This window comes from Cavia porcellus, unplaced genomic scaffold (genome assembly GCF_034190915.1).
Source record: "Cavia porcellus strain 051 isolate PalLab524CR breed Dunkin Hartley unplaced genomic scaffold, mCavPor4.1 scaffold_19, whole genome shotgun sequence".
Taxonomy (NCBI): Eukaryota; Metazoa; Chordata; class Mammalia; order Rodentia; family Caviidae; genus Cavia; species Cavia porcellus.
The window spans coordinates 32,095,513-32,115,032 of NW_026947502.1; the positions used below are offsets into that span (position 1 = coordinate 32,095,513).

Consider the following 19,520-nt stretch of genomic DNA (forward strand, 5'->3'; position numbering starts at 1 on the left):
TGAACTTGTTTCTAGAAAACTCTTGTGTTGACAAAGCCATTGCTGTGTCCTAGGAAACCACCACCTAAGCAAGTGCTATGGGACTGGGAGCTCAAGACCATGCAGAGGTGACAGCTTTCTTGATGTTTACAGGTAGGTCCCCCAACTGTTCCCTAGCTACCTCAGTTACATGCATTCATAGCACAGTGGGATGCATGAGATGCTTCCATTTGCACCTTAGATGCCCAGCCCTACTCTCAGATAGGGCCCCATGCAGTAGCCTGGGCAAGCTCGTCCCAGCTTTGCTCTGATGTGCAGCTGGCCTGAGAGCTCCTCCATCCCAGGGTGGAGAAGCAGAGCAGTTAGGAGCTCTGGGTTCCTGGTGCCACACAGGATGTATCAGCCCTGTATTTGTGCCTGGTCCATCCTGCTCAGGAATGGGAGAGGTGGAGTACGGGACAGTGCCATTAAGCACCAGCCACCCTGCCCCAGGCTCTGTGACCGAGGTGCCTGGGTGACTGTTACTGTAATAATTCTGTGCTAACAACACTGGCCTCAGGTCCCCGGAGAGCTGCTGTGCCATCTGAAGGGCTGAGGTGTTTGGGAGGGCTGTCTGCCCTGACGCTACACATACCAGCACAGCACAGCACAGCACAGGCTCCCTGGTGTGTTGCTGACCTGCTGGCTGCCTTGGGAGAGCCTCCTGCCCACTCATTAAGTTTTGGCTTCTGGCTGGCTGGTTTCCTCACTGGTTACACACTCACAGTCTGTGTGAATGGCCAGTACTGCTTAGGCAAGTCTCTGGTCTCTGTGACAGTCACCTGCCCTCTGGCTGCACTGCCTGCCTTTCAGAGAGGAACAGACGCCATAGAGTAGCAGGGTAAATGGCTTCTGCTGCACAATCAGGTTTGGGTTTGAATCCCAGCTGCCCGGGGGTTGGGCACTGGCCTCTCTTACTGGAAGGAGGTCCGTTGAGGGTGTACTTCATGAGGAGGACGCTGCTGTGGCTACCATCAGTCTCCATCTCCTTTCCTCTTTCTTAGCCCCCACCTGTCCTGTGGGCTTTTTCTGCCTTCAGTTCCTCATGGGCCAGCTGCTTTCCAGCATACATCTGGGCCTTGATCACGCTACTCCTGCATGGGCCTTACTGTGCGCAGACTAAAGCCAGACTAAAGCTGTCCCTCGAGGCAATCTCAGTGTGATACGCTCTTGGGTCAGCCTGCTCAGGGATGGCTGCGGGTATCATGGGATGTTTGTCCTTCCTAGATATGGACCTGAGACAAGGTTCAAGCCCCTGCACCTTTGCTGAACCTTCCCTTTGTGAGGCCTCACCAGCACCCCTGCCTCCTGGGGGCTCACCCTCCAAGGACAGGACAGCGAGCTGTGAGGAGCAGGTCTGTGGGGACGGCAGAGATTCACATGGACAGCAGCCACAGCCTGTGGAGGGAGGAGCCCAAGCAGGTATCCTGGAGGGACGGGTTGGGAACTTGCCTTGATGGCTAGAAGGGTGGAAACAGACTCTCCTGCTGGCACAGGCTCCTGTGGTGTTACGGTTTCCAAGATGGGCAGGCTATCGGTCTTAGAAATGGTGATGTAAGAAACTGTGACTGCTCCATACGTGGACACTTTCGCTGGGTTGAGGTTTTACCCACTGTGCTGCTGGCTACCCTTAGGACCATTTCTCCCACGTAGGTGTGGTTTTTGAGTGACTGCCTGATTCAATTTGTCCTAGCCGAGGCCACTCCATTCCGGAGTCTATGCTGAGAGCAGTGGTATCTAAGAGGAAGAATATTCAAAAGGGGCAACGATGGCTCCTTACATGGATGGAGCTGGAGAGGGGTAACGCAGCTGGAAAGGAGTATCACTGCAGGGCACAAATGAACTCCTGTCAGCTCGCAGCCTTAGCGTTGGTTTCTTTCACCTCTAAATCTGATACCTAGAGGGCAGAGGCTGATGGTACTGCCTGGGCAGGTCAGGGCACACAAGAAGTTCCCAGGCGCCTTATGAGAGCGGTGCAGGGCCTGCACAGGCAGGGGCTCCGCTGCCTGGCTGTGTGGCCTGCGGGGATTACTTAGCCCCTCTCAGCTTCAGGCTCCTTGGCTTTGAATGGATTTAAGAATGGTGCTCACCTTTTACGGCCGCTCTGAGGTAACTCTGGTAGAGGGCTCTGCAGGTGTCTAGGGCTGAGAGGTCCCTGATAAATGGAAGCTTAAAAGACACAAAGTAGCTTTCCTTTCAAGCTCATAAATCTAAGGAAAGTTTAATCAAAGCCCCCAGAGTAGCCATTACCTACCTACTTCTCTGGAGAGGGGATGTCTCCTAATGTCAAACAGAGCCTGGGGAGTGGGGTGTCCCTAAGTGCTGTGACTAGAATGGCCATGGTGACAAGGGGAGGGTCTCACCTACCCCAGCTGGGCCTGAAAAAGCACACATCAGCCAGGCAGGGTCCTGGTCAGCCTTTATGTTCGGAGAGGCCTGGCCTCCCCTATAAAAGATGCTGCCTGCTCCTGTCCATGTTTGCATTTATATTGTTTAAGTTTCAACATGACTTTTATGCCAGAGACACTGGATGCCACAAACAAGCAGTTTTATTTCCCCTCCTAACCCCTGTGATTTACTGGCTGGCTCTGGTGTAATCCCGTTCTTTCTCATGAAAGAGAGGGCAGCGGCTTCCAGGGCTGTGGGACGAGGTCTGCCTGACAGATGTGGGCCAGGGTAGCGCGGCACATGTGCTGCCTTTGGCATTTTGCCCTCTTAAAAACTTTCTATTTTAAAAAACTTTTACTCCATGAAAAATGTAAATAAGTTTGTAATAACAGATGCTTTTTATGGGAATTACTTTTATGCTTCAATTAAAATTTTCCCAATAGCCATATGAAAGAGCGTGAAATTATTACCTCCAATAAAGGCTCCTATTGCCTCGTTCTTCGGAAGCACCTTTCATCAGAGCAGATCAAAGCGCATCCAAAGCACTAATTAACTGAGCCTCAGAGCCATCTGGGAGGAAAGGTAGGCCCTATGGCCTCACTTGTTAAGGACGATTAGGGAACAGAAAGGTTGCTTCATTTATGAAAGGTCACACAGCACAGTGACAAAGCCTAAACCTGGGGGAGGGTGGCAGAAGCAGGAAGTATGGCTAGTAAGCTCTGATCTACTTTGTAAAAGTAAAACAAAGGTCTCAAATCTACTTTGAGACTGACCTTGGCACCCATAACACTGCCATAGCTCCAGGGAAAGTCAAGTCCCTGGATGCTTGGTGACCACACTGTGAACGCCAAGTGCTCTTAGAGCTGACTGAAAGACCTTTCAGATGTTCTAACTCTGCTAACTTTTTATTTTTATGCATGTAAATGGCTTTGACTTTTATAATGATGGTCCATGAATGCTTTTGATAAGAGACTGGCATAAAGAAGTTCAGGGACTAAGAATATAGATGGCCACCAGAGCAACAGGCAGCCAGCGGGGTTCCCCAGCCATTCCGTCACACTGGAGGTGCGGAAGCAGGCTTGCACTTTCACTTGGCTTCTGCTCAGGAACCTTCCAACCCCATTCCCAACCCCCTTGCAGCAGGGGCTGGGTGAGGAAGTCCTTATCCAGCTTCTGTGCTGCTTGCTGGGAGTGGCAGTGAAAAGCTCCAGAGCGTCAGCATCAGGTGCAGCCACAGATCTCAGTGGGGTCCCGACCATCACGTGCCTCAGAGAGAGAGCAGGCCATGGGAGAACGGTGGCAGGCCCCACCTGTGCCAAGGCCTTCTGAGCAATAGGCAAGGAAGGCCACTCAGAGCTGTTGCTGTGGCTACCACCCAAGGACAGGATGTCAGTGTTGGTACAATTAGAGGGGCTTCCTAATGAGAAAAGACAAAACTCCACTTCTGTGGGCCTATGTCCAAGGAGGAACACAGCTGTCTGCCCCTGGTGAACGTGAAAGGCAATTTCTGGGGAAAGAGCAGCTTTACATATATGGCACCGGCCTGAGGAAGGCTGCTCACAGTGGCCTGTGAGGACACTGCAGCCTGGGGCTCAGGATATGTCACTGCTGCTGTGCCCTGGCCCCACCTTCCCTGGGTGACAGGATGGCCCAAGAGCAATGGCAGGTACTCCATCCAAACCGTACCACTACAGCGTTCCCAGGATGGCCCCAAACGCTAAGAAGTACAGCTTCTAAAGATCTTTTCCCTCTGTTTCAGGCTCAATCCCCAGCCTTTCAGAAGCCAGTGACTTAGAACCCTGGCAAAGGGGATCCTGCGGAAAGGGACAAAGCAGTAGGGCCCCATTTCCAAGGTATCACTGCCCCGATGGGCCCTGCAACATGGCACATCCTCAACATACTCTCCCTCTAAAAGCTCCTTTGGCTTCTAGGACAAATCCGAGACATTGCACAGGATGGATGATCATGCCTGTTTTACAGAGTCAGGTGCCATGGAGAGAGCTAAGCCATGGAGAGAGCTAAGGACTCCATTCCAGGCCTATAGCAACATTCCCAAAGAAATCTGAATGAATACTGCCTGGTGGTATCTGAACATGGGCATCTAGGGAAGAGGCGGGATTAGAACAATCGTACCTGCATCCTCTGCTCTTAAAACACTACTCTTCCAGTGGAGCGCCCTGGGGTTGTCTGTCTGTCTTAGAGTTAAGTATGCCTGGGTGAGTCTACCTGGGGATATCTAGGGGGATGGTACAGCCAGGCCTAGTACTATTATATTATCTCCTAGCTCTCTGTTCAGTCGCACCAGGTCCTGTTTGATCAGCAGGCTATCAGATCACTTAGTGCCATGGGACAGGAGGTAAAGGGTGCTTGAGAATAAAAAGGTAAGGAGAAGGCTTTGCCCAAAGACTGCTCTGGTTTGGGGGACAGATCACATAGCTACAGGCTTGGCCTAGGAAGGTCACTCTTAATTAGTACTCCTGTATTTCACTCACACCTCTGTCCTCTCCACTTAAGTCTTAGTGTCCTTCAGAACTCCGTCTGAGACAGACTCTGTAATCCCATTCATAATGACACTTGCTGTCATAAATCAAACCCTGTGTCATCCTTGGGCCTCATGTCTTATCTCTTCAACTGCCCCTCATCACAGTTTAATGCTTCCAATCTTCCCTGGCTCATGCTTCTGGCCTTCCCCTCAGTCTCGGTAGGCCTTACACAGTGATGGTTCCATAGTTACGGGCCATGGATACGGAGAGACACACCTATGATGGACATGATAAAAAGAGTGTCTCCTACCTGCCACTGCCAATAGATGGAAATGCGATGGATTTCAGCTTCTTATCATCAGCCAAGGCCAAGCAATTTTTCACCGTCTTTTCCAGAAGTTCTTCACACTTGTCAGCACCCCAGACTGGGCTATTACAGTGGATCACAAACTTGGCAGGTAGACCATGGCCTGCACTGACAGCAGCTAGAAGGAACGAGACAGAAACACATGTTGCAGGATGCCAGACCTAGGCCTTATCCGGCTCCAGTGTGCCTTCTGTGGGCCTATGTCCAAGGAGGAACACAGCTGTCTCCTGTGTCAGCACAAGAAAGGTCAGGACTTCTTCTCCTCACACAGAAGGGTGCGAGGGAGCCTACCCCACCCCTGGAGAGCTGGCACATGGATGCAGGAGTTTTAACCAAGTTTGCAGCAGAGTTTTGTCTACCTCAGAAGCACGCAGGTGCTCCCAGAAGGCAAGGCCTTATCCATCTAACTACGCTGGCTGTGTCAGGATGTTTGCTGGTAACTGTGATGCATCTCTAAATCTCCCAGCCACTGTTCAAGACAAACCCACTAGGAAAGCGCTGAGCACCTGGCTTCCTACCCTGGCCAGCCTCGTGAGTGACTGATTGTACCTAGTTGTGCAGTCTGAGATGCGTCCTTTAGGATGCAGCTTTTCCTGGAAGAGGAACCCATTTCTAGTCACATATGTCTACAGGGGTTTGTCTCCTCCTTGTCATGCTTAAGGACACAGGCCTCAGGTCTACTTATCTTGCTGTCTGCAAAATGCTCTGTAAAGAAAGCAGCTCCCCAGATCAGTGGGCCTATGTCCAAGCAGGGCTGCAGCTAATCACCCCACTGCTCAAGACGATACCCCAATTTCAATGCTGAGACCTTTTTTGAGTAACAGTTGGCAACACTTCCCCAGGGTACGGGTTAAGATTATGGCACTGGAAGAAATGGGAGGAGGAGTGATTTGCGGGCAGTGTCTTTTGGTGCTATATGAATAGCTCTAAAGTAACAGTCCAGGCTCTGAGTTTGAATTGTATTTCTGCTTTGTGACTGGGTTTGCAAGCTCGGGGCAGAAGAGCTGCCCTATAGCAACCTGCCTTTAGGAGGTTTAATTCCCTGTTTGTCCATATAAGGAGTCACTGCTAAATTATACATGAAAAAGGAACATTAACATAGATTATCTCTGGGCAGTAGAAAAGGGATGTATTTTATTCTCTTCTTTATACTTTAAAATATATTTAAAAATATTTCTAGAATCTCTTTCAGAAACAAGAAAAATACCTGGAGCAAGCTAAATCTAATGGGTTTAGAAGCCAGACCTCCAGTTTCACCAGCAGAGCTAGTTGTGATGGTATCAGGCTGCCTCCAATTAAAGATTCCAGAAGCACTGGTGGGAAAGGGACTGGGGAAAGCCAGCAGCCTCTGGTTGGTGGCACCTTCCTTTGCATAAGTGGGACAGTGGAGGAACAATGGGAAAGACTTTAGTGCTCCTCCTGTCATGCCCCTTATAAGCAAGACAAGAAGTGGCAGAGCCGCAAAGGGAATGCCACTTGTCCACCCCAACAGGCCCCAAGACCAGCCCTGACTCGGAGCTGGGGGAAGGCAGCAAGGTCTAGTGGCACACAGAAAGGGCCTATGTGGCTCTTAGGAAGTAATTATTAACATTTGCTTTTAAAATGGAAGCAGGATTTGAGAAACAACTATCACGGAGGATCATGGAGCGAGAGAAACGCAGAGCCTATAGGGAAGGGGAGGGCCATCCTCATGTGCAGCTGGGCACAGTGCAGCCTGCAGAGACTCAGGAGGCTCTGTCCTGCATACTCTGACCACCTACAATTCCAAATTCAGGCCTGCAGCCAGGAGCACTTGGCCTCTAGCTCTTAGCAATACTGCTCATGGCAGATTCCCAGTCATTTTCTTCTCTCTCCTTCAGGAAAGATGTAAGTGGCAAATGAAAAACATGAAAACATACATTTATATAATTTCCATTAAAATACAGATGGCTGATGAAGATTATTAATTTGCACCTTTCACCAACAGTTTTTCAAATGATTTAGTACTAAGATCTGACAATCTCAGGATCTACAGTTCCTTAACATTTCTAATCTAGATGTCATATAGATGCTATTTTAAAGAATTTTTTAAAACTACGCAGGTGACTTTCATAAACCTTATGCTTCCCTGACAAGTTGCATATGACAAAATCCTAAGCAGTAAAGTTTATAAACTTTCTACTTGGAGATGCATTTGAACCCCTGAATCATAAACTGCTTCCAGTACTACACATGGCACACCCAAATAAGCACTCCCCGTCTCACCTCCAGCTACTTCCAAGGGCCCATTTTTTTTCCGGAGTTCCAGAACAGCTTCCACAAACTCCTTACCACCTTTCTTCTCCAGCGTGTTTCCTAAACAAGGAGAGGGCAGGGTCAGAATGCCATTGTGTGTCTTGCAACACACACAGACACTTAGTATGTCAGGTGATTACATACTTTAGATGATCTGACTAGCTAAATTTCCATAAGTCTGCAAAACAGGAACCATGCTTTGGCTAATTCAGTGAAGTGAAATCTAGGAGGGATTTACCATAGCCTAATTATTACTCTGGCATGGCTGCTTCCCCAAGCTATCTTTGCTCTGTCTTATTTGAGTCAAACTCGGGGTGATGATGCCAGAGATGAGATGTCTGTTCCCAGAAAATATGCCTGTCCTGCACCCTCTTCACATGCATAAGAAATCAGTTGGTGCTGGCTTCCAAGGCTAATATCCGCCCTGGGTTTTCTTCCCTGTCTTTGGAAAGAGGCCCCAAATAAGGACGTTTTCAAAGGAGATCATGTTCCTATCAGGCAGCCAGCTCTCCTTCTGGCAGGAGGCCCAGAAGAAAGTGTTCATATTTGGCCACCTCTGGACAAGCATTACATGCTTAGTTCCTATTTTGCAGCTTTGGCATCATATGTGAATACAAAAAGAAAATGGCCTCAGACAGTATTTTCTTAATTACACTAATGATTCAGAATCATTTTAGGGAAAGGGCAACATCAGAACCAGAGCTTAAAGATGAACTTTCATGAAAGCTTAGAAAGCCTTTTATCTGTTTAGCATTAGATTTAAAACAACCAATGGAAGTCAGAACTGTGCTTTCTTGAATTAGGGTACTTGCTAAGTTATTATTTACTGCTATGAAAGCCAAGTTCCCAAACAAGATTACCAATATCTACAGGAACTCTGGGTTGACCATCTCATGTGAGTCAGCAAGTAGCAATCAAGGTTAGCAGTGCTCCATTTAAACGGCTCATCACCTTTACAATTTGGCCAGAACAGTCTTGTTCTTCCTTAAGCTCTGATTCCACAGGTCTGCACATTTTAAAGTACTTTTCCTCACAAGAGGATAAAATACTCCCCTTAAGATTCACCATTTGTCTTGAAATATTCAAGATGTACCTGGCATAATTCTGGTATATATCAGTCAAGGTATATTGAAATATACCAGCCCAAATTCTCTTTGGATTTACACTGCAGTGAGTAGGTCTAATTATATTATTAGCAAAACCTGCCTCATTCCCATATGTGTTTTTCAGCGGTGAGCTAACTGGGAAATGTCTGAAAGGAAAAAGCAAATGGTGTGGGCATCATTACAAAAAAAGATAGGTCCAGGGCTAATGGCAGGGGCTGGACCTGACGCTTCCCCACTTGCAGAAGTCTAGAGTACGTGAATGAATGTGATCAACAGCCTGCTGCCCACGAGGAGCTCTCAGCTGTCTAAACAAGGCTGGACTTTAGGGGAAAGAGTCCTCAGATACTCAGGTGGGATCTTGTACTGCTCCTTATTCTCTCTGATGGCCCTCATGTTTCCACCTGTCCTGAAAAGCAGTGTAAACTTTACACGGCAGGAAGTCTAGCAACTTCCTCCCAGCTGCTGCATGTCTGTAATGAAGTTAAGCGTCAGAGGCAGCAGCTGAATGAATGGGCCATGTGCTGAGGAAGCAGGTTCTGGGTCGCTTGTCCCTGTTCTACCCACCAGGAAGTGGACACAGCACAGATGTCTTCACCTGAAATACAGGGAAAACTGAAACATCATGGAGCTGAGAAAAAGCAACGTGGAGTCCAAATCAGCTGGATCCAGGTCTTATTTTTTCCCCCTTAACCTGCACTTAAGCTTGAGAGGGAGGAGACAAATATGTGATGTTGGACTGTTTAAGGTTCTCATTCTCTGCAGCTCTACACTTTAATGAGAACTAGGAAATCTAGAACGTAGGATAAAACCAGTACTGTAGTAATAAAGATTGCCAACTTCTAAAATTTAAAATATTTCCTAAGAAAATGGGCTGAATTATAATTAAAGGTGTTTTATCTTAGGAAGAGTGTTTACTTTAAAATACTTATAATTAAATATTACTTTAATTAGAAGTGAAATTGCAAGTTAAACTTAATGCATTTCCCAAACTTAAAAATAAAATCCTGGGTTGCAGGCAATCAATCCAGTCAGGACTTGACTCCTACACACACATATGTATGCACATGTTCAGGTAGACACACGTGTACTTTTTAACAAGAAACAGGCCCATTTTCAACTGTATTGTCAACACTCTTATTGTAAGACTCTTACTTTTTAGCCTTAACTTCAGGGTTAATCATAAAGCAATTGGCTTATTTGCCCCCAAGCATAAACATGTGTTACTCCCATGAGAACAAGAACAGTATTTCATGCTTAGAAAGCAGGCATAAGTATCAGTGTTCAAAACAGCCTAAGCAAAAATTTAGGCTTGGACAAAGGTCAGGCTAAGCCTGTGGTCTATTTCACTGTTAGAAAGAACTTTTGATGGGTAAAAGTTAATCACTGGGGCTAAGCATTCCTGCACTCGAATTCCTTCTTCCAGCAGTCTTGGGACTCAGGAATTCACACCAAAAATGAGAAGTGGAGTGATTACTTCCTAGCTTTCTCTTTTCCCCTCTCACACATGAGTGGGAGCTGGAACCAATTGAAGCCATGTATGAATCTGGTTTTTTGTTTTGGGATTATACAAGCTATGGGGGGGGGGCGGTCAGTACTAGTTTGGACTGCGTTGCTAAGTAAACAATGTATGGCGGTAGGCTTTGGGAGACTGGGTTCTGGCCCTGGCAGGCTTTCTTCTTTGAGGTTTTCTCTAATGGTACCATTCTCAGGGATGATGTATGGTATGACCTCAGGCTCATGTTGCTTACATGCCCTTGCCTTGTGCCTGTTAGCTGGCTGTGGGCATCCATGTCAGAACCATCATTATGCTAGCAAGATCCGCCATCACAGTTTGGGTAGGACTAAGCTCTTCTGGGTGACACAGCTGGGTCTTCTTGTCCCTCCCTAGCTTTTTGAAAACCTGTTTCAAACGTTCCAGCCCTCTCCTCCTGTGCCTAATCCTGTTGAACCTGTTGAGTCTTTTACAGGTCACAGCAGGTCAGCCAACTTTCTCTTCTCCCTGCGCCTGGGTGAAATACTTCTGCCCAGGGAGCATCAGTGTTTCCATTCCTTCAAATTCCTGGATGGCAGGATGAACCCAGGCCTTGGTCACTCCCAGCTAAGAAGACAAGCCTTTTCCTGTTCATTTATTTCTTTCCAAATAAGTACTTTCCTCTGTGACGGGTTAAAGAAAGGAAACTTCTTTCTTTTAAGCTGCTGATCTTAGGAGCACTTAAACTCTTCCAAATCTTGTGAAAGGGGAGTTTAATTGCCTATTGCCTGATTTCATTTTGGCTTGGCAGACTTGGCAAATCCTGACTTTCCATTCATGTCCAAAAGGCAAATTTTTCTAGTTTGTCTTTCCATTCATGTCCAAAATGCTCAGGAGAGTAATTAGCTCAGATTACAGTATCTGGGAAAGACAGTTAGCAGAAGTCTCTGCTACTGACACTGAGCAGAACTGGCCAGCTGCAGGGTGCTGAGCTATGGCACGTTCCGTGTCCAGGACCCAAGAAAGTCCTGATCTCTTTCATCATTCAAGATTACTGGGCTGTGCACTTACTAGGAATGTCACCATTTTCTTTGGAAGGATTATATGAATCTGTACTTGACACCATCTCAGGCCATCACATGTATATATAAAATCATGTATGCACATGAGACTAGTCAGCCAGCAGTAGTCATGAGTCAGGCACCAAGCAAGGTGCTCCTGCCTACATTTCACATAATTCTCATTGTTACCACTTAGGGAAGCTGAAGGATCAGGAGTAAGTAGCTCCATAGCCAGTAGGTGGCAAGGTTAGAATTCAAGAACTTTCTAGCTGGTGATAAGTTTTCTCTATTACATTTAGATCCCTCATTATATAAACCCTTCAGTGTACTACTAGAGAAGAGCACTGATGCTCACATGTGCACAGCTCTCTGTCTTGGCCATCCTTAGCTACTGAACAATGATAGTTAAGTCTACAACAGTGGACTAGAACAGTGTTCTAGAACAGTGTTTCCCAAGAGTTGTCCAAGGACGTTTCATCAAAATGAGGTGGTTTTCATATCCCGCCAGGCTGAGAACATGGCAGGTGGGACAGCATTTGGAAAGGGTCTCCTTTGTGCACCTGAGGCTGTAAGGCCATCTTCATGAATGAGCGTGCTTCTACCAAGGAGAGAATTTGAGAGGGAGTACCAGAGCCTTCTGTACAGGCACCTGTGCAAGTCTGCTCTTCAGAGGGCACAGAAGTAGTCTCAAAAACCACTCAGCCCACCTGGCTCTCTCTTCCCTGCTGCTGAAATCTCTGTGAACCCAGTCTCCAACAAAGCTATGCCTCATGAGGCAAGAGAGGAAACAATGCTGCTGAGCCAGTTTCCAAACTAGAAGTGCCCACTAGTGAGCTGCACGACAGACCCTGGCTGAGGGCTAGCTGTATTTCCTCAGTTCACAACCCAGGGATAAGAGGCCTCGGGACAGTCAGGACAGCTGGAAGTGCGAAATGAATGCAGCCCTGCATAGCTGTCAAAGGATCAAGCTGTCTGCGGCGGCCGACTGACCATGCACACACACACTCGGCAGCACCCGGCTAGGCATTACCTACTTCACCACCGATGTAGAAGTCATTGTTTGTCGGGTGAACGACAGCATCACTGTCGATCGAGGCAATGTCAGCCTGTACAACTTGCAACTATAACAGGTAAACAAATGTAGATCAACTGTGTTGGACCGAGACCCACGTACAGGCACATTTACTAATGCCCCAATGGCGGGGCTGGCCTACCTGGTCGAGTCCAACATATGAGCCCAAGGGGCAACCAGTCCACGCAGTGTGCGCACATGTGGATGGGAGTAAGGACAGGAGGAGGAGGAGGAATATCAAATGTGACATGTTTAAATTAAACATTTGAATGACAAATCCAAAAAAAACACACATATGAGATCATTTTCAAAGGTTAAAAGAAATAAAACAACGAATGCCCCATTTCACTTCGTAAAAGCCTATAAAACTGGTACCCCACTGAGAAGGCTACTAAAACATGGCATCTGCTTTAAAAAAAATGTGGACCATCAGGCCAACCAAAATAACATGTTTCTCCATTTAGTCTGTAGTGGTCAATTTGCAGGCTTTTGACTTCTAGACTGGTAGCATTAACCATTTTGTTTACCTTCAAGGGATAGCTCTTGAAAACCGAGGTGGGGAGGATATACAGATACTCGCTTTATTTTGTCCCCTACCTAGGTGCAAATACTTTTCCAGTCCTGTCTCTTACTCTTAGTAAATCTTACTTTCATGTATTTCATTATTAAAAAGTACCTTGGATAAAATCTTTGCTTCTTTTTAGCTTGTGACTTTTTAAAAGCATCTCTGTAAGACAGTTGGAAAACAAGTCCAAGCGGGACATTTGAGTTCCAGTCCCTATATTTTTAGCCCACTGTTTATCCAGTTTGTATGAGGTGGGGCTAACCTATGGGAATTAACAACTCTACCGCTAAGGACATACATAATCTTAGAAAAGTGACCGAAGCTGAGAACTCAAGGTACACAAGATATACTGTGGTCAGTGGTAGAGATAATGCTGCCTCTGTGAAAATCTGCGTGTTCTCTGTCCCTGGGCAAAGCTCTGCTCCTAAGAGGACTGGAGTTCTGTTGAGCCATAAGCTGACAGCTTTCATATGAAAAGATGAAAGCACAGGGATGGAACACCACAGGGACAGGCCCCTCTCAGCTGACCCTGAACTGTCTGCCCTCCTGGGCAGGCAGGCATCACGGCGCAAAAGCAGAGTTTCCTCTATGGGGACACATTTAGAGATGGTCCTGCTGTTTAGTATCATCCATTAAGGTGGCATTTGTCCTCTCCTGTTTTCACTGCAGAAGTGAAGAAATGACAGCAGGTGGTCGATCTAGACAAACCAATCTACCTGTGAATGAAAGAGATCTCGGTAGTATGCTAATGCAGCTTGTCTGTCATTTCAAGTTTTGAGTGTCATTCCTCATAAAGGCCTAAATGGAGAAACTATCATTTTGTAGTTACCTGATATTTTTCAGTAAAAAATAGAAAACAAAAACCACATGTTTTAAAATTCCCCCCAAGTAACCAGCAGTCAGTTTGATCATTATGGAAGAGAATTTAGATGGTAATACATCTGAAATTGAGGGAAAAGTGGCCAATTGTACTCAATGATATATATCAAACTTTTTTCATTTGGAATTGAATATTCACCTACCCTCAAACATCAGTCATAAATTTGTGAATTTGCCTTGACCATTCTGAAGTCTGCATAGATGAAAAACCTAAATTCTGGGTTCCATAACTTTTCATCTGACAGCTGGTAGTGCCGAACCCCGTCCCCAATTACCTAGGTCATCTTTAAGGTCAATGTCAGCATTGGTAGGATTGATTATGGCCTCCACCTCAAAGCCGGCTAAATTACTGATTTCACTGTGAATAAGGTTCAGCTGAAAAGAAAAGCATGAGGTGGGAAATAACAGGAGAGCGGGCACGTTGCAGAGAAGAATGCCCTGGACATGGGTGAGGGCAGTGGGCACTTACAGTGCACTGGGCAGATGGAAATAGGGAGCTGCTGGCTAACATGAATCCATTTCAAACAGAAGATTCCAGTGCCGCATGGGGTGCTGAAAGGAAGCAGGCTAGGCAGAGTGTTCAGAACCTGTGGGGTTATGCTTAGGACAGAACGGAAGCACAAGCCACGCTGGACTCAGGGATCAGCTTTCCTTAAAAGAACTTGTGATCTGGGGACTAAAATAAAGCTGTCGTCAGGACCCAGAATCAGGAAGCTCAGTATGGAGGGTGATGGTGGTATACACTGACTGTCTTCATCCTTGGGCACTAGGACAGTGCAGAAGTCCTGTCTGACGTGGGTAGTAGCTCTGCCCGTCTTCTCATTGGCTGTTGGTCTTTAAGGCTACCCCCATCACAGACTGCTGGCTGGCTGACTTGTCTGCGCTGGCTCAGGGGTAGCAAGGATTGGGAGTGGTCTGTTGCTGACATCTAATTTTATGTGCCCATTAGTCAGATAATGTATGTGCTGAAATTCTGGTAAAACCCAGAAAGAAGTCAGCAGTTCTTCAGAAGGACAATGCATCTGATAAAACAGTTTTTACCTTACTGCTCAAGCTGTGCCGAGGCCCAATGGGTAGCTTATGAGTACTTTGCTTAACTACTATAGGTATCAACTCAATCAGCTGCTCCTTCTGAAAAGCTACTGACTGTCCTCCTCCAACTATTGTTTTGTTGCCACAGTAACCCTCACTTCTAAGCAAAAGAAGAGTTTCTATTTCTGCTGCACTGGGCACTACTTGTCTTTGTTTCCTTAATGTCCAAGTGCCTGCATATGCATACTCTCTTAATGAAGTTGCTCATTCTTCAGTGACAAATTCCTAATAGCTATAGCAGTGCAACACCTAAGCAGCCCCTAGACCCATTATCATTCAGGCTTGGAGAGTGGCTGTGGCCTGCAGAGCAGGAGCCCTGATCCCTAGCATCCTCTTTAGAGGCTATGTAGACTCTGGGCAGGCAGACTTCTGGTAACTGAGCTCAAGTTGCTTAATTTCTGGGGCCAAACATTTTGTCAACACTATATTCATGAGAAATACAAACTCACAAATGTAATTCTTAGAAGCAGCTGTATTCTCAAAAGAGGAACTTGCTTTGACTAAATTTATTCTTTGGGAGAAAGCAGTTAAATAAATTTGGTCATATAGCCAAGGCCTTGCCACAGGGTGGGTAAGCCTCATATTTAGTTAAAAACTCAGAAGAGGAACCAGTTTTCTATATTTGGACTTTCTGAGTTTTGGGTCCCAGCACCGCAGAGTGATTTAAGAGCTACTCACATCCCCAAAGCTGAAGGAAGCCCACTGGAGATTTCAGAGTGAGTCTGCCAGTTGCTCAGGGCCCTAATTCCAGGACAAAGGCACAGAAAAGAATCAATTACCACAGGGCCAGGTTCTGAGGGCCACCATCAGGGAGAAGGGCTGGGTGTGGGCATGCTGTGGGTTTCAGGGGGAGCCAAGTGAGTGCTTGGGATTCACATCAAGGTGAAGGCTGGGCTATATTATCTAGTATTGCACTCAACTCCAAGCAAAGGCTTTTTATAAAGACTCAAACTAAGCTGATATTGCCATCCACCAAAAGAAAAGCCCCATGCTATGTGAAGAGGCAAGAAGTTGGTGAAGAAGGCAAACAAGAACAAAGAAATGCTTGCTTAGTATGGCATGGATTGGTATAAATTTCAGTACACATCTACAAGTTTCCTTTTTTATTGAAAACTATGTATGTTCAACCCTTAAAATTCATATTTTCTCCCAATTATAGATATTTTGGGCTGATACTTAAGATATATTCCTCATTGAAAATGCAGCTACTTTCATGGCCGCTGATTCAGCTAGTCCGGAATACTACCAGTGGCCTGCCTCCGACTGTTCTTTGTTCAGGGGAATGGACTCAGGGGAAAACTGCTACCAACAGAACTCAGTTCCTTGGAAAATCCCCAGCTCTCTCTGGACTCATCACCTTCCCTTCTGAGGCAGCCCCACTCTGGAAAGCACTTCCATACCTTAGGCAGCCATTACTGCTCAGCATTGGGAATTTTCAGTGAATCGAGTGCAGGTTTTCCCTCTCTCCCACATGTGATGAAGGCTCCAGCTGTGATTATCCAACTACACTGTGTATCTAGGGCTCGGGGAATGTTTTCAGATTGTGGGACTGAGCCACAAAATAATTTTACTGCTATAAAATATATGAATGTACAATTTTAAAAATTTGTGAACCAGAAAATATGTTTGGGATTGGTAGGAGTCTGGGGAGGGAAAAGACAAACTGGTTCAGGCAATTGGGAAAGACATATATGTTATTTACTTGGCTTAGGCAGGCCTATGAGCAGAGGCCAACAGTGAGGTGATCATAAACAGTAACTCTCCTAGACGGAAAGAAAACCTATGAATACACATAGGATACATATGCACAAATCTGGAAAGGATCCTATAGTCCAGTAGGTCACACGAATAGGGGTGACAGGGCCAAGGCAAATGCCCAGTCATAGGAGGTCTCCCCTCAGCCTAAAGGCATACGGGGTATTTGTAGATTGTTGGGGAACTCTAAAAACTCCTCCAAATAGTCTGATTTATCAGGAAGAAGGAATATTATTAGTGATGTCAGCACTTGAATATGGTGATTACTTCTTTGGCTTATTCTTGGGAAAGATGAAAAACTTAAGTTTTAAACTCCGTGTGGAATTAAAGCAGCTGTAAAGGCTATTGGGCACTGGAGATAGTGACCACAAGGTATTGCTAAACAGAGTAGAAGGGCACACCTTTGGTGTACAGTTGAGAGAAAGGGACTTAGCCCAGAAAACTTCAAGATCCTTCGACCACCAGGGCTGATCATTCAATCTCAAGTGGTTTTGCTGTGGCGAGTCTTTGGTGTTCGCTGTTCCCAAGGCTTTTCTATAGCGGTTATGTCCACACTGAATATAAAATATCCTCACATGTAACTGAGATGAAATGAATATATCCTGTATAGCAGGGCAAATAGAAGTGCCAGAGATCAGAAGCTGGGTCCTGGGTCTGACATGGATCTGGGTGGCTCAGTACCAATCTGGCCTTACCTGGCCAGGAGGCTGGTACCCACCACAGAGGTCGGGAGTCAGTTTGTCACTAATGACAGGAAAGAAGCTAGTAGCCTAGAGCTAATGGATGGACATGTAACCAACCTTGGCTTGACCTACCTGGGTAAAGGAAATAGTACAAGCCATTTTTTTAAACACTATGATCAGAAATTCAATTTTAGGAAATACAAGGGATTGTTAAAGATTATCTAAGTGGCATGCTGGATCTAGTTATAATTCTCAAATTTTGATGATCCTCATAAAGGACAAGTCAAGAAGCCTGGCTGGCCTCATTTTCCCATGCTAGCCACTTAAAATGCAATTATTTTTCTGTCCCCCAGTCTACTTCCAGTAATGGGGATGGAAAGGGAGGTGTTTCCCAGAGAAACCTTTCTAGATTCTTCATGAGAACCATACTTTCCCTGGGCCAACTCTGGGGCCGACTCCTGCCCTCATATCTGTGCAATGCTGTCTACCCTCATGCATCCCCAGCCTGAACTCCTGCGGCAGCTTTGGATCTGGCAGTAGCCCATGGTGGACTTCCAGGTATAAAGTGACTCAAAAACATAAAAACGTGTAGGTACTGCAGGAGGTCGACAGCTGAGCAGTTCTACTTGGTTCTGATACCTTCCTGATCTGCCTCAGAAGCCAGTTACCAACCAAAGTGGTGAAAAAAGGTGAAAGACTTTCTCCTTAATTGCTGCCAAGAGCTCTGCTCCTCTCAGTGAGTCCACGCCCCAGGGGAATGGGAGGAGATTCCAGCGCCCTGTACCTGTCTGTCTCTAATGCCTCTGGTGCTGAGGCCAGGACCTTGACCACATGAGAGATGAGACTCATTCACACTCTTAGACTGCCTTCCCACTTGCTTCAGAGAACACTAACTCCATCAAGAAACCTAAATCATTTACTACCACTGACACAGATTTATAGATGTACACATTGGCAGTGTTTTTTGGAAATAAAACCATCAGGTTTTAAAACCCCTGGAAAAAAGGCTGCAAATCTTGGTTGAACCTCGAAGCAAAGACAGCACAGTTGATTCAGATTCACAGCACTGTTTTCTTTTTTAAAACAATTCAACCATGTGTGAACATTAGGTAAAATCATACAGTAATGAGGGCGATTACTCCTGAGACCACAGTCTGTGAAATACATCATTAACAACAACAATTAGATCCCAGGCTCCTAAGCCCTGGCCATTTCCTCCTGTGAGTAGCTTAGCAACCATGCCTTACAGGGCAGTAGCAAGCACAATATCACCTTTCTCCAGCCCAGCTTGCTTGCAATATTTAGGCACAGGTTTCCTTGTCCCAGATGGAAAAGATTCAGAGAGCACAGGGTACCATACAGTCATCGTTCTACTAAAGTACCCTTTTTGAAACATTTCCTAAAATCCAAATCAAAATTAATGTCTATAAAAATAACATTTTCAATGTACTTTTGTGTAAGATTTTACATGTGTCATTTTATGACCTGCTTTGGCCTACATGCTATGCTTTTCACCTGACATTAATACTCACTAAAGGGCCTGAAGGTACTACTTCAAAATAATGCTCTGAAATATAAATGTCCACTTCATCTCATGCTGCAGGGTACTGGGTTCCAGAAAGGACAATGGCACTTGGCTTCTAATCCAGGCTGGCTTGAAATGCTCTTTTATTGTGAAGCTATACTGAGGAAGAAGTGGTTTCTCTGCTAAAAAGTATCTGCAGTGTGGGCTTCTGGGGACCTCTTCCTGGGTGCATGAGTCCTAGCTCATTATGCTGCAAACATATTTAACAGGAAAGGCAGCTTCACTGTAGTTAAGAAAACAGAGTGTGAGGTAGGACAGAAGTCTGGCTGGAGTGCCTAGGTCAGTAATCGGCTTCTTCTTTTACAGCTGACTAGTTTCTGCTGGTTGCAGCTCAATCAAAGCACACCAAAAGTTAAGCAACCAAACAGGCACATTAGGTACACTGTCCACCCCCTAATGCCTTCATTTTCATTACATGATGTGCCTGTAAACTATTATCCATACTTTTAGATCAAGTTTTGGACTCTCATCCAGCCTTGAGTGCGGTATTGTTAACATTAGCCTGACATGTGGCCTGCGACAGGGATGCCTAAAAGGAAGGAAAGCTACAGGAACCAGAGGTGTCAGCATCCTTTAATAGTACTCCCAGGCTCCGAGTCCAGACCCTGACCTGATCCCCGGGCTCTGCAGTGCAGCACAGCAGGAAGGGTATCTGTTTGTACATGGACATTTGTACACCTCAGTCCTAATGTTTGGAACCATGCAAGTTCACCCAACCAGA

The 19,520-nt window shown here is 46.1% G+C and overlaps 1 protein-coding gene across 4 annotated transcripts in view; it reads right to left on the reverse strand.

Annotated features, from left to right (window-relative positions):
* The window catches only part of LOC100731481 (core histone macro-H2A.1), a 60,007-nt gene that overhangs the window by 3,192 nt on the left and 37,295 nt on the right, over positions 1-19,520 (reverse strand). For 2 of the 4 annotated variants that reach the window (XM_063230917.1, XM_063230916.1), the window contains exons 6-8: positions 12,199-12,289; positions 7,501-7,590; positions 5,200-5,374 (exon numbers count right to left, since the gene is read on the reverse strand). In XM_063230917.1, coding sequence (XP_063086987.1) covers positions 5,200-5,374; positions 7,501-7,590; positions 12,199-12,289 — 356 coding nt within the window. Of the gene's footprint in view, positions 1-5,199; positions 5,375-7,500; positions 7,591-12,198; positions 12,290-13,959; positions 14,060-19,520 lie in introns of all 4 variants that reach the window. The other 2 variants (XM_063230915.1, XM_063230914.1) reach the window with 1 other exon arrangement.